The 21,461-nt window shown below is 39.9% G+C and overlaps 1 protein-coding gene across 1 annotated transcript in view; it reads left to right on the top strand.

Annotated features, from left to right (window-relative positions):
- LOC307104490 (disintegrin and metalloproteinase domain-containing protein 5-like) overlaps nt 1–18,440 on the top strand; it is a gene marked incomplete at both ends in the record, with an annotated part of 107,084 nt that extends 88,644 nt beyond the window's left edge. Inside the window, 3 exons of the mRNA XM_079779376.1 lie at nt 6,124–6,280; nt 8,905–8,955; nt 18,371–18,440. Of these exons, the coding sequence (XP_079635502.1) occupies nt 6,124–6,280; nt 8,905–8,955; nt 18,371–18,440 (278 nt within the window). The remainder of the gene's footprint in view (nt 1–6,123; nt 6,281–8,904; nt 8,956–18,370) is intronic.
- Between the last annotated feature and the right edge of the window lie 3,021 nt (nt 18,441–21,461).

Genomic DNA, 21,461 nt, shown 5'->3' on the forward strand with positions numbered 1-21,461 from the left:
GCGGATATTGTACCAGCCTTGCACCCCTGGGATAAATCTCACTTGGTCATGGTGTATGAACATTCTGTTGTAATGCTGAATCCAATTTGCTAGGATTTTGTTGAAGATTTTAGCATCTATATTCATCAGGGATGTAATTCTCTTTCTTTGTAGTGTCTTTATCTGGTTTGGGATTAGGATGATCCTGGCTTCGTAGAAAGAGCTAGGAAGTGTGACTTCCTCTTGAATTTTTTTGGAATATTCTGAGAAGGATAGGTTTTAGTTCTTCTTTGAATGTTTGTTAAACCTCCCCTGTGAAACTGTCTGGCCCGGGCTTTTGTTTGCTGGGAGCTTTTTGATGACTTCTTCAATTTCCTCCAGAGTTATTGGTCTGCTGAGATTTTTTTATTCTTCTTGATTGAGTTTTGGAAGGTCATAATTTTTAGGAATGTGTCCATTTCCTCTTGGTTGTAATGTGTGTTGGAATAGAGTTGTTCACAGTATTTTTTTTTTTTACAATCCTTTGTATTTCTGTGGGGTCTGTTGTTATTTTGCTTCTTTCATTTTTGATTTTGTTTATTTGGGTCCGTTCTCTTTGCTTCTTGGTGAGCCTGGCTATTGGTCATCAATCTTGTTTATCCTTTCAAAGAACCAGCTCTTGCTCTCATTGATCTTTAGTATTGGTTGTGTGTTTTTTTTTTGTTTCTATGTCATTTATTTCTGCTCTGATCTTTATTATCTTCTTCCTTCTGCTCACTCTGGGCTTTTCTTGTTGTTCTCTTTCTAATTCCTTAAGTTGTAGGGTTAGATAATTTGTTACAATTTTTTCTTGTTTTTTTGAAGTAGGCCTGTAATCCTATGAACTTCCCTCTCAGGACTGCTTTCACTGTGTCCCATAGGTTTTTGGATTGTTTTATTATCATTTTCATTTGTTTCCAGGATGTTTTTAATTTCTTCTTTGATATCTTTGGTAACCCAATCATTGTTTAATAGCATGCTATTCAGCCTCCAAGTGTTTGAATTTTTTAAAATTGTTTTTATTGTAGTTGACTTCTAATATTATGCCATTGTGGTCTGAGAAGATGCTTGATATGATTTCAATCTTCTTGAATTTGGATAGACTTCACCTGTGATCCAATATGTGGTCTATATTTGAAAATGTCCCATGTGCACTTGAAAAGAATGTATATTCTGTAGCTTTGGGATGAAATGTTCTGAACATGTCAATTAAGTCCATCTGATCTAGTGAGTCATTTAGGATAGCTGTTTCTTTGCTGATTTTTTGTCTAGAGGACTTATCCAGTGATGTCAATGGGGTATTAAATTCCCCTACTATGATCATGTTGCTGTTGATCTCTCCCTTGATATCTTCCAGAAGTTTTTTTTATATATAATTGAATGCTCCTGCATTGAGTACGTATGTTTACCAGAGTTATATCCTCTTGTTTTATTGATCCCTGTAGTATTATGAAGTGGCCTTCCATATTTTTTGTTATGACCTTCACTTTGAGGTCTATTTTGTCAGATATAAGTATTGCTACCTCAGCTTTTTTTTTTAAATTTCTATTTGCCTGAAAGATATTTTTCTGTCCCTTCAATTTCAGTCTGTGTGCGTCTCTTATTCTAAGGTGGGTCTCTTGAATACAGCAAATACATGGGTCATGTTTTCTTATCCATTCAGCCACTTGCTGTCTTTTGATTGGAGCATTTAATCCATTTATGTTTAAAGTTATTATTAATAGGTACTTATTTGTAGCCATTTTTATTTTTAGTTTTGCCTGTGTTTCTTCTTCTCCATTTTAAATTATTTTTCTTCTTTTTACACCAGTCCCTTTAGCATTTCTTGCATTGCTGGCTTGGTAATGATAAACTCCCTTTTCTTTTCTTTGTGAAGCTCCTGATTTCTCCTTCAATTTTGAATGATAGCCTTGCAGGATAGAGTATTCTTGGATTCAGTCCCTTACTTTGTATCACTTTGTATACTCACTTCCATTCCTTTCTGGCCTGATGTGTTTCTGTTGAGATATCATTTGATAATGTAATTGGAGAACCCTTGTAGACACTTTCTGTGTCTCTCTTGCAGGCTTTAAGATTCTCTCTCTGTCGTTAACATTTGCCACTGTAATTACTATGTGTCTTGGTGTGGATCTTTTTAGGTTAATCTGGTTTGGGACTCTGTGCTTGTGTGACTTTATTGTTCCCCAAACTAGGGAAATTTTCTGACATTATGTCTTTGAGTAGGTTTTCTAGCCCTTGCTCTTCTTCTTGTCATTCTTGCATCCCTATTTTATGTATGTTGCTTCATTTCATGTTGTCCCAAAGCTCCCTCAGGCTCTCCTCCTGTCTTTTGATTTTTTTTTCCTATTGAAGTTCAGATTTGGTGTGTTTTGCTTCCCTGTCTTCTAATCCTCTAATTCGGTCTTCCGTTTCTCCTAGTCTACTGTTGAAAGCTTCCATAGTGTTTTTTATTGTATCTATATCACTCTTTATTTCTTCTTGGTTCTTACATAGGTTGTTGATTTTCTCATTCATCCAGTTTATGAACTACATGACCCTTATTCTGAATTATTTTTGTGACATATTCTATGCCTCCGTTCCTTTAGTTCTCTTTCTGGCGATTCCTCCTTTTCTTTCCTTTGGGGGTTGTTCTTATGTCTCCCCACTTTTGCTCTCACTGAAGGATCTAGGTGTCAAATCATGCAGGGCCTGAGGCTACAGCGGAGGGCCTGGTGTTGGGTCGCACAGTTGCTGCTGCTCTCACAGTCAAGGGGTGGCAGCTGGTCCTCGGGCAGTCAGGGCGGTCGCTGGCTGCTCCCTGCAGGTTGTGGGGCAGCTGCTGGCTCCCTGTGTGGTTGCAGGCAATGGCTGCTGGCTCCCCACATGGTCGCAGGTGGTGTCTGCTGGCTCCCCACGCATGCGTGTGGTCTCATGCAGTGGCTGGTGGCTCCCTGTGAGGTTACAGACAGCGGCTGCTGGCTCCCGCCACATATACGGGTGGCAGCTGATGGCTCCCCCTTGCATGTGTGGTCACAGGTGGTGGCTGTTGGCTCCCCATATGGTTACCAGTGGCGTCTCCTGGCTCCCCTGGTGCACGTGGTTGCAGGTTGCAGCTGCTGGCTCTCACTTTCAAGATGGTGAAGCCTCTGTGGCAGAGCTGGTGCTCCAGGAGAGATTACAGCAATAGCAGAGGCTGCCCGGCTATGTGAGCCTAGTCTGCCAGCCCCCGAAAGTCCTGCGAGGTCTGGCTGTTCCTCCCTCAGACACACACACCACATATCTACATACTCCCCTTTCACTCCCTCACTCACTCGCACTCACCCTCACTGCCATCCTCCCGACCACCATCTTGGAATCACAAAGTCCCAATTTATTTTTAAAATACATTTTTTACTGTTGATAGTATTACAGATATCTCCCATTTTACTCCCCTTTCCCTGCTTTTCAAACCCCCCCCCCATTTGATTATATTATATATTCCTAGTTTGAAATAGTGTTAATACTCATTGTTATATTAATGCCACTAGAATCTTTCAGGATGTCTTTTATTCCTTTCTTCTGAATTATAAGGGTTCTAATTTAAAATTGGAAATTTCCCCTTTAGAATTTCTATTCCCCCACCCTGGGTTTCCTGAACATTGTTTTGAGATCAAGAAGGACTGGATGAGGCTGAGTACAACTGGGGGATACTCCCTGTTCCAGAATCTATGGGAGCCCACCAAAAACAACCTGATTGCAGAAGAGGGATGTCCCCCTTACTCTCTTTTCTTTGGGGGCAAATAAATAATGAAACTCTCAGGCAGGCTAATCTGTAGCTTAGATACTAGGGAGTAGTCATACCTAGGGTGACACACTTTTTAGAAAGCTAACACAAAGCTATACCAGATTATATATAAGACCAAAATAAAAGCATGATAATTAACATATAACATATACAGTAGTGGCCATATTATTATGATCTCTGAACGCATAATAATCTGGCCACTCAGTATATATATATATATATATATATATATATATATATATATATATATATATATATATTAGAGGCCCGGTGCATGAATTCATGCATGGGTGGGGTCCAGCCAGCCTGGCTAGGGGGAGGGGACATGGGCGGTTGGCCGGCCTGCCTGCTGGTCGAACTTCTGGTCGAGGGGACAATTTGCATATTAGCTTTTTATTAAATAGGACATACACTGAGTGGCCAGATTATTATGCGTTCAGAGATCATAATTGTAAATATTTCCCTCTTTTCCATGTCCAGCGCGGCTGGAGAGCAGTCCAGTTCCTGAGTAGGGGTGGCTGAGGATTGAGAAAATGAAAGAAAGAGACAGACACAGATAGAAGGAAAAAGCTGGGGCCGGGTGTGACCACTGTCCTCTGACATGGACAGGAACAGGAACAGTGACTCCTAGCCCATACAGTGTGTTTATTTTATACAGTGAGAAAAAACAGGAAGTTTTACTAAAAGTCAAGACAAAGGAGATTATGCGCATTATAGGGTGGGCCCAGGTCATATTCATTCCTGGTGCTTGGCTGGATTTACATAATAAAACCCACCCCCTGGCACCTGGGCTGAAGGTCAAGCTGAAATACTCCTGCCTCTGGCAAAGCTGTGTTTCCAGGACTTGGCTTTGCCGACGCCACTGGATTCAGCTGACAATAATTAAAGAAATGCCTGTGTGCCTTCCCAGGTGCGCTCTACACATAATAATCTGGCCACTCAATGTAAGTATACACATATATTATTTTCTCATAAATATGTGAATAGGTAAGTGCTGGAATGATTCCCCACAGCATCTTTAGAATGAAGTAGAAGAAGCTTTGAGGCAGATTATTGGGGACTATTTTTTTACCAGTGAAAAATGGATACTCGGGGTTATTAATTAAATAAAGAACACCAAACTAAAAGGAGAGTTAATAGAAAATATTCTTTCTTGGCTGTTAGTAGTAGAGTTTCTTAAAACTAGACAGTAGTATAAGGGAAAGAAGTAAGGACGATTTTTCTGGTTCTTGGAAATTTTACTCATGCCTTTGAGGCCACCTGGGAATACATTACATTCTTTTCAAATAACTCATGTGGTGTCATTGATCACCCAAAAGATTATACAAGTAGCTGAGAATCATTCTGCAGCACATAGAGAGGTCGATCTTTCCATCTGATTTAGTGGCTTTCTGGTTATGAATATAATGTAATCCTTATCCTAATAATACTGGGAACCTCAATCTCATGCGCAAAGCAGACAAACAGAAAGTGTTTAACTTCTTCCCTTGCACTCACTTGGAAAATCTTATGAGAAAAAGGTAAAAGGTCCGAGGCAGTTCTAATAGGAGTTTGTTGAGACTCAATGATCATAGATAAGTGTAGCTAGAGAGTGGCTCCTCCGCCTGTCTTCTCCTCTTTTCCAACTGGCAAAGAAGCGAGAATAGTATTCCGTATCCACTAAAAGTAGGGAGACTAACAAACCGTGGAGAAAGTGAACTTGACATAGTATAAATCCAGAAAGAAGACTAGTATTTACAAAGAGATGGAACCTGAGGAGCCACATTCTCAGTTGAGAATGAATTAAGAACTGATGAGAAAAATGTAGATATTAGCATTAGTTAGTCAAAAGTGGGTTAATGCCAGGCTTAGCCATGCATTGCATAAAATAATCCTAGAGCCATTTTAATTTCTTATTGCTGCATATTTGATTAAACAATTTAGTTAAATAAGTTATTTAGTGACTACTAATTTTTAATTTTTAGAAAAAATTGTATTAATATAGGAGAAATTAAATGCCTAGGTTTAATTCTCACATTCAGGTATGATTCCAACAATCTCTGTGATATGCATGTTTGAATTTTGGAGAGCTATATCAGAAAAGAATTGAAGAATGATTACAAGTATTAAACATATGCTTCAGGAAAGAACATTACCTTCAGTCAAAAATATGGTAGAAGATGGAAAATGCAAAATCATCAGTAAAGCACCAGTAACAACTCATTTTGTACATTAGTTGGTTTTGATTTTATAATATTCCTAATATATATGAATGAAATGTTTAGTGTTTGGGAATAGTGTTGGTAATGATAGCCACTCCACCTTTTCATTTGGGTAATAAAAAAATCTCTGACATAATTTAAAATGGCCATTTTCTTTTCTAGGTAAAAGTTCATTGGTCCAAAGATCTGCTTTTCCAAAACGCAGAATTCAACTCATTTTCTACATTTCTTTACCTATGTTTGTCATTATTGCTGCTGTTTTAATAAAGCAGGATAAAGTAAGAGATCTATGCTACAGAGGTGAAACTGGAAGTGAGAGGTATATATATGTGTATATATATATATAGATAGATATATACTAATAAAGGGGTAATATGCTAATTAGACTGGACATCTTCCAGATGACCTTCCTGACAAAGCCAGGTCCAGGCGAAGCAGCCCCTGGTCCCGGACGCCTGTGGCCAGCCCGGCCGAAGCCACCCTGGGTCCCAGGTGCCTGCAGCTGGCCAGAGGGAGGGGAGCCTGGGTCCTGGGTGCAGGGGCTGAGGCAGAGGCGGTTAGGGGCGATCAGGCCAGCAGGTGAGCAGTTAGGGGTGATCAGGCAGGCAGGCAGAGGTGGTTACGGGCGATCAGGCAGGCAGGCAGAGGGGTTAAGGGTGATCAGACAGGCAGGCAGGAAAGTGGTTAGGAGCCAGCGGTCCCAGATTGCGAGAGGGATGTGCAGGGATTGGGCCTAAACCAGCAGTCAGATATCCCCCAAGGGATCCCAGATTGGAGAGGGTGCAGGCCCGGCTCAGGGACCCTCTCCCCCCATGCACGAATTTTGTGTACTGGGCCTCTAATATATATGTATGTATGTATATTGCTATCTAATAAAGAGGGAATATGCAAATTGACCATCACACCATCACAAGATGGCTGTACCCACAGCGGGGGCAGGGATTCCATAACACAGGATGGCTGTGCCCAGAGCAGAGGCCAAGTTCCTGTAACGAGCCTTAATGAGCAATCAGCAGGGACCTGAGGCTGCGTGGCTCTGGGCCAGGGCAGGGGACCTGAGGCTGCACTCCCCCCGCCTGGTGGGGCTTGACAGGGGACCTCAGGCCTTGACCCCCCACCCAGCAGAGCTTGACAGGGGAACCTCAGGCTGTGCCCCCCACCCCGGCGCTGGGCCAGAGGACCTGATGCCATGCACCCCACCATGTGGGGCTTGACAGGTGACCTCAGGCCATGCCCCCTGCCTGTGGGGCTTGACGGGGAATCTCAAGGTGCGCCCCCTCCCTGGCCCAGGCCAAGGGATCTCAGGCCATGCCCGCTGCCCCAGTGCCAGGCCAGGGGACCTGAGATTGTGACCCCCACCTGGTGGGGCTTGACGGGGGTGGGGCTGGCCGGGTCTGGGTTTCATGTGATTTCAAGGCTCACATGGGTGGGCAGGGAGTTGACTCTAGTTTCCATGGCGCACCCCAGACTCTGACAGGAAGAAGATTTTCATATACATTTTACTAATTTTCTTTCATGTCTGACACTTCTATTATACAGAAAGGGCAAATAGCAATATTAAAATATTTTCTCTAATTAATTCCCTTTTAATGTGCACAAATTTCATGCACTGGGTCACTGTGTGTGTGTGTGTGTGTGTGTGTGTGTGTGTGTATATATATATATATATATATATATATATATATATATATATATATATATATATATATATTTCATTAAATAAGCCAAAAAATAATATTCAGATTTCTTCAGTTATAAGCTAAGACTATAAGTAAAACAATATGTGGAGAGGCCCAGTGATATATTTAAAACCAGCTTGGTATCTGCCATAATTTTTTCTGGTTTTATTCATTTTACCACTAGGCTTGATGAGAATAGGTGGCACTGCATTACAAGGGAACTTTCAGAAAATTAATGTTTCAGATACAGAGTCTCAGACCAGTGGGAAACACCTTTATTAGAGCACCTCTTAGAGATAATATCTATGAAGCTGAATGTAAAAGCTATGATATTTTCAAGTTTTTAGAATTATTCTCCATCCCCAGCCGGTGTGGCTCAGTGGTTGAGCATCAACCCATAAACCAAGAGGTTACTGGTTTGATTCCTGGTCAGGGCACATGCCCCAGCTGTGGGCTTCCTGTGGGGCATGTGCAGGAAGCAGCTGATTGATGTTTCTTTCTCATCAATGTTTTTATCTCTCTACTCTTCTCCCTTCCTCTCTCTCTAAAAATATCCATAAAGACATATTTAAAAATTAATCTCCATAACTCTATAAATGGAAGATAATAATGGTTTTCCAATGTATTGTAAACTTTAGATACACCAAATTAGTAAGTGAAATTACCACGTTATCTGTAATCAGTTACATAAATATTTATGGGTTCAGAATACTTCCACTACACAGCTCCGCTAGCTGTGTGGGTTACCCTAATATTTAAACATCATTATTGAGGCCTTTGCTAATAATTCACTGTATTTTCCTACAGAAGTATTTACCTCTCATTTTGTATTCCAAAAATTTATAAGAAGAGCATGCATGAAGTAAGTGTTACAAAAGGAAGAATTAAATATGTACAAATAAATAGAAAATTTAACTGAAATCTTTGACTACTACTTAATGGTTTTTGGCTTAATTTGACCTGAAGAGTTAGGGATAACATAGAATCGGAGAGAGGGGCTGTCTGTACAAATGTGGCTTCTCAAATAAACTATTGAATAAATGTAAAATGAGAATAAGAGGATTTAATCAACAAAGCAAGGTGGCTAATGACATTTGTTCTAATATTGAGACAGCATCTGTTTTGTTTGTATTCTTTTATTTTGTTACAGGAAGATATTTCATTTATTGACTCACTCTTTCTTTGAAAACATTTATTTAAATAGTCACTCAATTAAGATTTAAAAATTTTCTCCACTTTAAAGTAAGTTTTATTATGTTTATAGGTCTGTGTCAGAAGAAGGCAGCATTAACGGCAAATTATCTACAACTGTAAGGTGAGTGTAGAACTGTGTGATTAATAATTTTGCATTGTATGTTTTGAACCACAATACAGTAACATTTAAAAAGTTTTTAAGATGTTTTGTTTTCTAAAGGGCTTCCTTTAAAAGGGAAATCACAAAGTGGGAAACCACTTTTTTTAATACATATTTCCAATGAAGACTCATATTCAGATTCTATAAAGAATCCGTATGAAACAATAACAAAAGGTGGGAGAACCTAGTAGTCAGAATATTTGAAGAGTCACTTCATAAAAAACAGGTAGTATGTGTTATAAGAATGAAATATGTACAAATATATAGAAAATGTAACTGAAAATTTGACTAATACTTAATGGTTTTTATATCAAAGGGTATCAAAACATGAAAAAATGATCAACATCAGTACTCATCAGAAAAAGACAAAATAAAAATGAAGGTCCCCTACATTCCTATAAGAATGGATCACATTAAAAGAGGTGACATTTAGGGTTGGTGAGAATATCAAACAATTACACATTGCAGGTGGGAATATATATTGGTACAGTATACTTTTTATTACAGTTCAGCAGTTTAGCATCTTCTGAAGCTATTAGGCTTCAACCATATTTGTAACTTACATTTTCATTTTTAAAACTATCATATCATATTTACATTTTATATTTACTTTATAATTAATTAAACATTTATTTTCTAGACTTATGATAAAGGAAATTGCCCATGAATTTTGAGTCTTATTATCTTACCTAATAATAGACAAACATGTAAATTGACCGTACCTCCGCTATGCCCACAGCCAATCAGGAGTAAGTATGCAAATTAATCCACCAATGGTGGATTAATTTGCATATGCAGGCGCAGAGCGGCCAGGAGGGGCAGGACACCTGTTATGAGGGGGAAGAGGGGTGGTGGAGGGAGCTACAGGAGCAGTGCTCTGGCCGGGAGCGAGGACTTGCAGGCTCCCAGGTGGCCGGAAGCAAAGCCAGGGGAAGGAAGGCCTATTCTTGCACGAATATCATGCAATGGGCCTCTAGTCCTATCTAATAAAGAGGGAATATGCTAATTGACCCTCATGCCATCGCAAAGATGGTGGCACCCACAGTCAATAAGGAGGAAATATGCTAATTGCCCTACCCTCAAGGATGGTGGCGCCTACAGCCAATAAGGAGGGAATATGCTAATTGACTGCCATGCCCTCAAAGATGGTGGCGCCCACAGCCACAAGATGGTGGCGCCCAGTCCCCTCAGCCTCATCAAGGCGGTAGGCACGCCTGCCTCTGGAGTCCCTCAGCCCCCCAGCCCCCCAGGGCCAGCCCAAGGAGCAGGCAAGCCTCAGATGGCGGCTGCCCAGCCAACGCCTGAGGCGCAGGCAAGCCTCAGATGTCAGCTGCCCAGCTGCCCAGGGCTGCCCGAGGTTCAGGTAACCAGGGCCGGCAGAGGCTTGTGCTGCTGTCAGTGGCAGCAGCAGAGGTGTGATGGGGCATTGCCTTCCCCTGATCGCCGGGCCGCCTCCCACCCCTGAGGGCTCCTGGACTGTGAGAAGAGGGCGCAGGGCGGGCTGAGGGACGCCCCCTCCAATGCATGAATTTTCATGCACTGGGCCTCTAGTCTAAAGTATTTCTCTTTCCTTTTCCATTTAAATTGAAGCTGACTGTTGTTACCTCTTCCTTTTCAATCCTTTAACTTTAAAACGTATCCTCTTTTTTTTCAACATCTATGTATATGTAGGTTTCTGTATATTTTGAGGGCAAAGGATTGAGGGGATGGAGGTGTAAGGTAGGGCAGGCAGGTAGGGAGAAGTTATCAGGTTTTACTTTGCCTTCTCCCCTTCCTATGCTTACACATAAAGCTTTTTCAGTGCCTGACAGTTTAAAAAATATATTATAATATTATAATTATATTTTAAGTAAACTCAATGAAAATATATTTTGGATACATGGGTACATAGAATTGAGAAGAGGATTCTGAAATGCATATAAAAGGAAAGTAGGGATATCCAGGTAAATTTTGGTTTTAGAACTAAACTAACAGTGAATTACAATATAGGTAATTTTATTTTCAAACTTTATATTTCTGATTGTTAATATATTATCAAATATTTATTAAAATATCAAAGTTACCTTGGTAGATATATAAATTAAGCATACATTTTAATAATCAACACACAAAGATGATTTTCATTAATAATATAGATGCATACCTTCTTAAATTTTTTCTAAGTAAACATAAAAGTACTTTTTTTAAACTAAGAGATTATTATGGACATTTCCTATCTTAAAATTAGGCCTAAATAATTATTTTCTGACATTTGGTATTCAATTTAAAAATGAAAAACAATTTATTTTAAAATTGGTTATTATGAATATTTAGAGTACTTCCAGTTATTACACACTTCCTGTAAATAATATCCTTAAATGGATACACATTTTGGAGCAATTGTCTGATTATAGTCTCAGGTTAAATCCCTAGAAGAGAGATTGATCAAAGCATAAATATAGTATATACACTTTTATTGTTTTTTTATATCTTTTGCCAAATTACCTAGTTGTAATGATCACCACCAATCTATATGTATCCAGTTGTAACTTCATAAATTATTTACTTTTAGTCAATTGGACATGTAAGTGGTATATTTTCTGAGAGAGAGCATATCTTAAAATTTTGCTATTTTTTACTGTCCTATTGACTTTTTGTTATTTTTTTCACTATGTCATTTAGTAATGAGCTATGTCTATAAAGGGTATGGCATAGAAATAAAAAGTACAAAATGTTACCATATGGAACTAGAAGCAATTTTGAGACTCCCTTTAGTATTAGGGATGCTAATTATATCTTTACCTTCTGTCTCTCTGCTGATTTTTCTGTTATGTAAGTTGGGGGTTTAGATCTAGAATACTGTTAATAAATAACATTTTTAAAACATTATTCATCTTGGTTCTAAAAATATTTTGTCATTTTTGCTTTCATATTTAAGTTTACAACAAACATTTTGACTTTATTTCATGCTTAACTGGTTTCATTTTTGATAATTTTAAAGAGTTAGATTTTAATGACATTAGATCCTCCTCACCCAGAGTCCTTGGGATGCCCAAATATTTCCTTGGCTCTCCTCTCTTAATTCATCCAGTAAATTGTATGTGTATCAAAGTGTGTGAATCATTCTACTATACATGGATAAATAGAGTATTTATAAAACCACTTCTGTTATAAAATTCAGAGTATTTGCAGTTGAGGTAACAGATCCTTGTTTTTTTTCTTCTGGATTTAGTTTTCATTTCCTTGATCCTTACAATTACCCACACCTTTTAAATTATTTGTGTTAGAAATATGTTAGCTCAAAAAAAAAAAGAAGCAACTCTGGTATTTTGTTTTGTTTTCTCTTACAGCAACAGTCTCTAACAACTTTGGCCTGAAGAGAGGATAAATCCAAATAAATCATCAGAAACTGGCCTAAACCAAGAAGAGATAAAAACATAATTTATTCCTCACCTCTGTTGTCACTACTGAAGGTTTAAATTATGAAATAAAAAATCATCTGCATCTAAGTCACCTGAATTATGTCTGGTGTTTATGTATTTTCAGCATCAATTTTCACCCTATATACTCCAATTTGAATCTTGAAGAGGCTCTGAATCAGGGGAAAGCAAACTTGGATTCTTGTCCTGTGAAGCCAAGAGGGCCTATTTTTCTATTTTCCATCAGACAAAATAGTCCTTCACAACAGTGTCCCAATCAGGCAGCTGAACACCATCTGGCAAATACATATCTTTCTCACAAAGTAGTAGCAGTCTCTGTACCCACAATTATTATCTGCCTCTACACTCACCATCTTACATCATCGCGGTACCTGAACTCTCTGGCTCAGCAGCTTCTCCTGTCTCTCCTGCCCAGCACACTCTAGCTGGTTAACATGGTAGCTATATCTAAGCTCTCTATGAGCTCTTAGCCTTACATTGTCGCAGTACCAGCTCTCAGCTCCATCTGAGCTCTCTAGCCTTTTCCCTTCCTGGCTGCTCTCTAGCCAACTAGCTGGTCAGTAACCTGCATATCACTCCAGAGACAAAGAAGGCTAGTTGCCAACAGTGGCATTAATCATTTGGGTTATAGAAGGGCACAGCACATTGTGAGATTGTTGTGGCCTTGCAGCTGCTTATGGTATCTTAGCCTAGGGGCAGAGTGGCCGTGGACATTCGGTATACTATCACCAAGGCCTCCACACTCTAGCCTTGACTAATTGGGGACTTTGGCATGGTTCCCGTATTGGTTATTATACCTTTATAGTGAAGTCACTATGTTATGGTGTGCAACTCACGTCTCTTTCCATTTCTGCCTTGAAAAATATCAAGTGGCAGTTTGAAGTTAGCCTTCACTGAAACTGATAAACCCATAAGCCTCCCTCCCCGCCCCTCCTCCCCCTGAGAGAGATAGTTGTGTATTATCATTGAGCACACAGATGCCCTTGGGGGTATCACTTTTTTTCTATTTTCCTTTAAATACCTTATTTGAAATGCATTTCTATCATGGCTGTAATCTACAAATTATCCTGGACAAGAATATTCAATTGCCTTGAATGTTTGACCTGGGTTGACAGCCTATGAGCCATGCCTGTAGGAAGCAAAGAAGGTATATTTCAGATCTGCTTTCTGTTATGGAGAGTAGAGAAGCTGCTAAGAAGTACTATTGTTGCACCACCAAAAGTGGTAAGGTTGCCCAATCTGTTGTTACTAGTAGAGATAACTTTACCCTACCTTTAGGGCTCTCCGAATACTGATGAGTTGGGAGATCTAAAGAGAGGATCATCATATGAGGCCAATATTTATCAGTTGTTGAAATGACCAAATTATGAAAGCCTAAACTAAGTAAAATATCAAGTGGCTCTGGGCCAGGATGAGTTTGGGACTTCTTATAAGGCGGCATTTCTTCTTTCACTGTCTCTTCACACTGAAATTGTAGAAAGAAATGAGAAGCAAAGAACAACTCAAACGTGGAGTAGAAATGTCTTGCCCCAAACCGTTTTGCTTTTAAATTTGAAGAGGAAAATGAGTGCTGAAAAATGATGGGCTGTTAAAATAAAAATTTTGCATACAGTAAGGAAACTTCTGTTACTCATACTCCCACACAAATTGTGTAAAAGGCCAGTGAAAATTTGGAAATCATATAGTTGTGGAATACTCTGAAGATTGTCCTTCCTAATTGAGAAACATAGGGCTTAGTAATTCTGTATCAGTTAAAATCTGTGCTGTTATGCAGATATAGTCCAATATGAAATCTTATCTAATCAAAGAGAAACATGCAAATTGACCGTACCTCCACTACGCCCATAAACCATCTCCACCAGCCAATCAGGAGCAAGTATGCAAATTAACCCAACAAATATGGCGGCAGCCACGGAGCTGGAGAGAGCAGGAGGCTTGGGTTGCCCCTGGCGATGGAGGAAGCCAAGCTTCCCACCTGCCCTGGCCTGCCCTGGCCTCCGCTCAAGGCTACAAAGTTTCAATTATAGAAGATAAATAAATCCCACATACTAGGGCCTCTGCTTGGGTCACCAGGGGGCGTGGCCAGCCTGCAAACCACCACAGGCCCCTTGCCCAGGCCACCCCACGCCCCAATGGAACCCCCACCTTAATCCGGGACACCCTTCAGGGCAAACCAGCCGGCCCCTACCCGTGCACCAGGCCTCTATCCTATCTAATAAAAGAGTAATATGCAAATTGACCATCACTCCAACACACAAGATGGCTGCCCCCATGTGGACACAAGAGGCCGCCAAAAGATGGCCAGCAGGGGAGGGCAGTTGGGAGGGACCGGGCCTGCAAGGGAGGGCAGTTGGGGGCGATCAAGCCTGCAGGTGAGGGCAGTTAGGGGTGACCAGGCCAGCAGAGGGGGAAGTTGGGGGTGACCAGGCATGAAGGGAAGGGCAGTTGGGGGGGACCCAGGCCAGCAGGGGAGGGCAGTTAGGGGTGACCAGGCCTTCAGGGGAGGGCAGTTAGGGGCAATCAAGCTGGCAGGGGAGCAGTTGGGCATCAATCAGGCTGGCAGGGGAGTGGTTAGGGGGTGATCAGGCTGGCAGGCAGAAGCGGTTAGGAGCAATCAGGAAGGCAAGCAGGCGAGCAGTTGGGAGCCACCAGTCCTGGATTGTGAGAGGGATGTCCCAGATTGGAGACGGTGCAGGCTGGGCTGAGGGACACTCCCCCTTGCACGAATTTCGTGCACCGGGCCTCTAGTCTTTAATAATAGCTGTAAGCTTTCAGAAATAAAAATGTAAAGCCATTTCCTCGTCACTTAACTGCAGACAAGCTTTGATCCCTGGCAGTTTTCTGAAATTATTTTGGCAAAAGAATCACTTACCTCTGCAGTGTTAAATTCCAGTAATTCCTTTCAGTCCCTTTTTTTTCCCCTTAGCTGACATTTGATTATCCCTCATTTGAAACTTGAACTTTTTTTTTCATGTCTGAAACATTTCCATCTCTTCTGAATCCTAGTTGTGTATCTGCCTCTGAGAATTCTTCCTCAGTTTGCTTTGTTACCATCCACTTATTTGACTTTAATGATGGTGTTATTCAGCCTTGACTTCCATCCGTTTTCATTGAACACCAGCTTGTTATAACTAATTGTGTGCATCATTACTACCTGGGGAGGTTTTCTTTTTTTCTTTTTCTTTTTGGAGGTTTTCTAAAATACTCATTCTGAAGCACTAACCCTAGAGATTCAGATTCGGTAGGATATTTCTCTGATACTGCTGGTCATTCTCTTGATACAAAATACTTCTCAGTGCTGCTCACTTACATGTATATGTATCCAGATCAATGCTTTTTTCTTTTTCTTTTTTTGTTTTCAGGTCAATGTTTTATCTAGTTCATATGCCTACCTAAATTCCTAGTAGGCTCATGATGGACTGGACACAGATTACCAAAATAATTCTTGGTTGTTGTACCAGTTCCTGAGTGTAATATGCAAGGTCATTTTTTTTTTAAAATTTCTTGAAAAAGGGAGAGCCCTGCTGAAGCAGGTGGAGCTCAGGTCATGCAGTGTACTCTCATGTGGATCACCAAATGAAAGCATATAGAGCTTGCTTACATCTTCAGAAGTACAATGAGAAGTCAGGACAAGTTCCCAAGGTATAAGCTTGCCATAGTTCCCATGATGGAAGACATTTTAATACATCCTTTGACAGGACTGTGGTCATTGATTTGGCTAATGCTCCTCTCTGCACCATCTCCCACAAGTCCCTGTGGAATCAGTTTGCTAGTTTCCAAGTTGAATGCCAAACTAACCTCTGAGGTGATGTCGGAAAAGTGCCCTTGCTGCACTGACAAGGCCTATAGCCATTTCTAAAAGTTGGACACCCTGGAAGCAGATAAGTGTGTGCAAATAGAGTAACATGTGGCAGCCAGGAATGTACTCTGGATATCTCCTAGAATAAGGAGCATGAATGATGAAGGGTATGAGCTGCTGCTTTCTGAAATGAATCTGTTCAATTTTGTCGAGACTACACCTCCCATGGTCTGCTCCCAACCAATGATGGAACATATTTTTAACTGAACTCATTATCTCTCACTCCCTGTTGGAATCTGCGTCCTATAATATTGGTGACCTCTTCTCATCCCAGTTGTTTAACATCTTAACAATTTCATCCTTCTCCATATCAAATAATTCAACAAACCTATTTTTCTTCCTAAAAACTCAGATATCTTACTACTTTATTCCCCTCCCATTCTTTATTCATGAGGATGTGGACAGTACTGGCCTAACCCATGGAAAATTCCCCTTAATGAAGTTATTGCTTCCAGTCCTCATCATTTTAATCCTCTCACACTATTACAAGTTATCATTCTAACACAAAACTCTATCATTCATTTGCACTTAAATCTTTATAAAATTTTAAGATTACTTAAGAAAAAAGTTATAAAATGCATTAACATCAGTACAAGTCATTCACAAAACCAAATATAGCTCAGATCAAATGTCACAGCTACTCTTTAGTTTTACTTGATATCTGTTTAGAAAACAAAATTATCTTGGTTGTGCTCACAGAGAACTTTGAACATCCCTCTAACAAGGACTTTTTAATTCTATCTGTGGCATCTCTTATACACATCTAGTTTTCTGTTAGTCTCTGATGGACTTGGAAATAGGGATAGTGTTACACATATTTTGATATCAGCTTGATAGTTCTATGCTTGTAGTAAACATGTAAAAAATAATTGCTGATATAAACACAAATGATCTGAATGCCTATAAGTCTTGCATATTAAAAACTGAGCAGTTATTACCAGTCATGAAAATTAAGTCATTAATTTAAATAATGAATACGTATTTCACCTTTTGGTTACTTGACTGAGCAACATAAATTTTTAGAACCATGAACAACCTTTTAATGCTCATGCCTTCAGTGACATTTAGTAGACTTTAAAAATTTGATCTGGTTTTAAACAATCAGAAAAGCATTTAATTTTAAGAGCAGCATAATTAATATTGATATGCCAATCAATTAATGGTCATAATTTTGCAAAAATATACAAATGCTAACTTTTGAAGTATATAAAAGAATTCAAATAAATGAGTATGGTATACAACATGCATCACAACAAAACTAAATCATTAGGCTGTGACTATGTTAGTGAAATACTGTATACACAACTAGCTATTTAGAAGTAGAATTTTCTTATGCTATATTTGGTACTTGTGTATTGTGTTGTTGTTGTTTTTATAAATCATGCTAAAATGATTTAAGAAAAGCATGAAAAATATATTTTCATTGTTTTATTTTGTTTCATTTTACATATTGTGAAAACTCAATCACTTTATTGTGTTTATAAATATTGCATGTAAGAAATGCGAGCACATGTATTCCATAGAAGAACAAGTTAAGAAATGTCTGGCATAGAAATCCTTGCAAAAGTTAAAATTTTGCAAGTCACTAACCTGTATATTAAGCCATCAAATGAAAGCTCTTTCCAAGTTAATTCCATGCCTTTCCACATGTGAACTCCACACTGATAGGTGGGAAAAGCTTACTTTTAACTTTTATTTAGTCTGCTTAGCTGCAGAAACCAAATTATACACAAGGAATAAATAATGAGAATATAGAGTTGTTTTTACAGGATAACTTCATACTTGTGATTGTTTTTTTTTCCTGCCTAATACTTTAATTATAACTTCATACTGGGGGATTAAAACGAATATATACACACATTTCATACTTAGTTTTTAAATTTAGTTTGTTTAACCAAAGAATTTTCTAAGAAATGAACTTACTCACAATTAAAGAATTGATTTATATTTGTTGTTTTTTTTTAAACAATATACCTTTATGTTCGTGGGTACGTCTGCATTTGTTTAGATCTGAGACATGGGGCAGTAGATATGATTAAAATAGGCAATTGCTACTAAACATATTGTGAATTTCTATTGTCTTTTTCCTTTAATGCAGTAATTCAGCTCTTGTAGCAGAAAGCTATGAAGTGAACTCTTCATATTGCCAAGAACTTCACCACCAATAGCTGCTTCCAGAGAAGCAAGTGGCTTTATAACCGAAAATTACTCCCCAAAGACCTTTAAAATGTCAGCCTGGGAGAAATAAAGCACCAGGCAGGAGGCAGGCTCCCTGGCGGGGTCCACTCTGTTGGGCGGGGCCAAACAGTCTCACATTCCAAACGCCTCGCCCAGAACTCAGCCCCTTGCACATCCGCGAGACGCCTCAGTTATGCCACCAACTGCCTGCACTGTGGCGAGGGTCACCTGGCTCGCAATGCTGTTTCTCTTGCTGATTCTCTCAGGCCTAGGCAGGTTGACCTTCGCAGACCATTGTAAGTGGGGGAACCTGCGCCATAGGAGGGCCGCCCAGCACAGTGTCCCTGGGGGAGGCGAGTGTCTCCCTTCTTGCTCCAGATCCCAGGGCCAGGCTGGGGGTCCCCAGTCATGCTGTCAGAGCTGCCTAGTTTCAGGGTCCTGCTGAGCTTGGTGGTTGGAGGGTTCAGAGCAGGCCTGGGGCAGTTGGCCCTCACTTACCTGACTCTGCACTGGCAGGAGAGAGCGCCCTGCTTCTTGGGCAGTGGGGACCTAGAGAGCCTGGGTGGGATCCTGAGACCAGCACTGCCTCACCCAGTCAGGGTTGAGGTCAGGGAGTCCCAGGTCTCTGGACAGTGGTAGGGCAATACTCTCCCATGAGAGGGGCCTCTTCCTGGAGTCACACGGTGTGTGTGTGTGTGTGTGTGTGTGTGTGTGTGTGTGTGTGTGTGTGTTGGGTCTTGGAAGTTCAGAGTGACATGATAGGAGAAGACAAATAAATGAAGATGACGGATGCTACGCCCTGGTAATTCTCACACATTTTCTTCTTCTTTTTAAATAGTATCAGCCATGTTTATTTTTACTTATTTTTTTAAAATTCTTTATTGTTTAAAGTATTACAAATGTCTCCTTTTGTTTTCTTACTGCAGACTCTGAAACATCACATCTGCAAATTACAGTGCCATGGAAGCTCGGAGCCACCACCAATGATGCCGATGTTTCAGAAACACAAGTAATTAAGAAATCACTTTTTTTAAAAAAAAGTTTTATTTTTACTGGACTGCAGAACCCAAGTTAATTCATGAATACCCCTTTGTGAAATTTTGTTTTCTAATTAATGTGTTTAAGTGACATTTTATCTGAATGAGAGCAAATGTTTTGATTGTTTCAATTTCTCAAGTGGTATATGAAAATTGTGAAATTATAAAGGTACTCAGCAATGTGATGGGAATCCAAGGATTGGAGCCTCAAGTGGCAGGGCCAGAGAGGAGCATGAATTGCCAACTGAAAAACTATTAGACACGGAGGCAGGTTTTATAGAATGATGGTCTGACTATCTCACTTTATGGCACCAAATTAAAAAAAAATCCAGTCATTATGATGAAATATTGCCATTTGGGACGCATTGGATGCATGTCATGCTAAGCAGAATAAGTCAGAAGTGAAGAACCATCTGATTTCACTCGTATGTGCTGTATAAAACCAAAAGCAACAAATGAAAAAACAGACAAACAAAAACTCATAGACACAGACAGCCGAGGGAAAGGAGGTGGTTGGAGTAGGAAAGGATAAAGTGAGCCCACTTTACAGCGAGGGAAGATGATTTGCCTTTGGTGGTGGGCACACAATGCAATATGAAGTTCACGTGTCCCCCTTTTCTCCCCTTTGCCACTTCCAGGCTGCCCTGGCCCTCAGTCCCTTCCCTCTGGCCATTCCCACACTTTTGTCTTTTGTCTGTGTGCAGTGGTCGGCAAACTGCGGCTCCCGAGCCACATGTGGCTCTTTGGCCCCTTGAGTGTGGCTCTTCCACAAAATACCACGGCCTGGGCGAGTCTATGTTGAAGAAGTGGCGTTAGAAGAAGTTTAAGTTTAAAAAATTTGGCTCTCGAAAGAAATTTCAATCGTCGTACTGTTGATATTTGGCTCTGTTGACTAATGAGTTTGCCGACCACTGGTAGGGGTTAGGCATATATGTTCTTTGACTAATCCTTTCATCTTCTTTCTTCTAGTTCCCCCTCCCCAACCCCCTCTTACTGCTGCTAGTCTGTTCCATGTATCCATGCCTCTGTTTCTGTTTTGTTCCTTCATTTATTTTGTTCATTAGATTCCACATATTAGTGAGTTCATATGGTATTTGTCTTTGACTGACTGGCTTGCTTCACTTAGCATAATAATCTCCAGGTCCATCCATGCTGTTGCAAGAGGTCAGGTTTCCTTCTTTTTTACAGTCACATAGTATTCCATTGCGTAAATGTAACACAGCTTTTTATCCACTCAGCTACTGATGGACACTGGGGCTGTTTTCAGATCTTGGCTATTGTAAATAACACATCTCTGAACATAGGGGTGCATTATATTCTTTTGAATTGGTGTTTTCAGATTTTTAGCATATATTTCCAGAAGTGGGATCCCAGGGTCAAAAGATAGTTCCACTTACAATTTTTGGAGGAAATTCCATACTGTTTTCCACAGTGGCTGCCTTCTGATCAAGAGTGCTCTAGGGTAATCTTTTCTCCACCTCCTCGCCAATCCTTGTTATTTGTTGATTTACTGATTGTAGGCAGTCATTCTGGCAGGTCTGAGATTTCCACTAGCAGTGTATGAGTTTCTGTTAGTCCACATCCTCACTAACACTTGGTATTCTCAATCTTTGTTGTTTGCAATTTTGTTCATTTTATTCCCTTTCTGCTATCCTTTTTAGATTATTTGGCATCCCACAAATAGTGATGACGAATGATATGTAGAATGTTAATAGGCCAATTGGATATGAATTGCAAATATCATTCTTTAGTACTGTCTAGGAATCCACTATGACGTTGAGTAGCAGGTAATAGTTCATCTAGTTTATCGATGCTTTTGTGTGTTTTTGTTTTTACTGTAGGAAGAAATTGTCAATATTTTAAAATTAAGTATGATGTTGGCTGTTCATTTCATGAAAGACCTTTATTAGCTTTTTGGAAGGTTTTCAAATTGTCAATAAAACTATGTATCTAGAGATACATATCCTATATAAT

The sequence above is a fragment of the Cnephaeus nilssonii genome (genome assembly GCF_951640355.1).
Source record: "Cnephaeus nilssonii genome assembly, chromosome: 8".
Classification (NCBI taxonomy): domain Eukaryota; kingdom Metazoa; phylum Chordata; class Mammalia; order Chiroptera; family Vespertilionidae; genus Cnephaeus; species Cnephaeus nilssonii.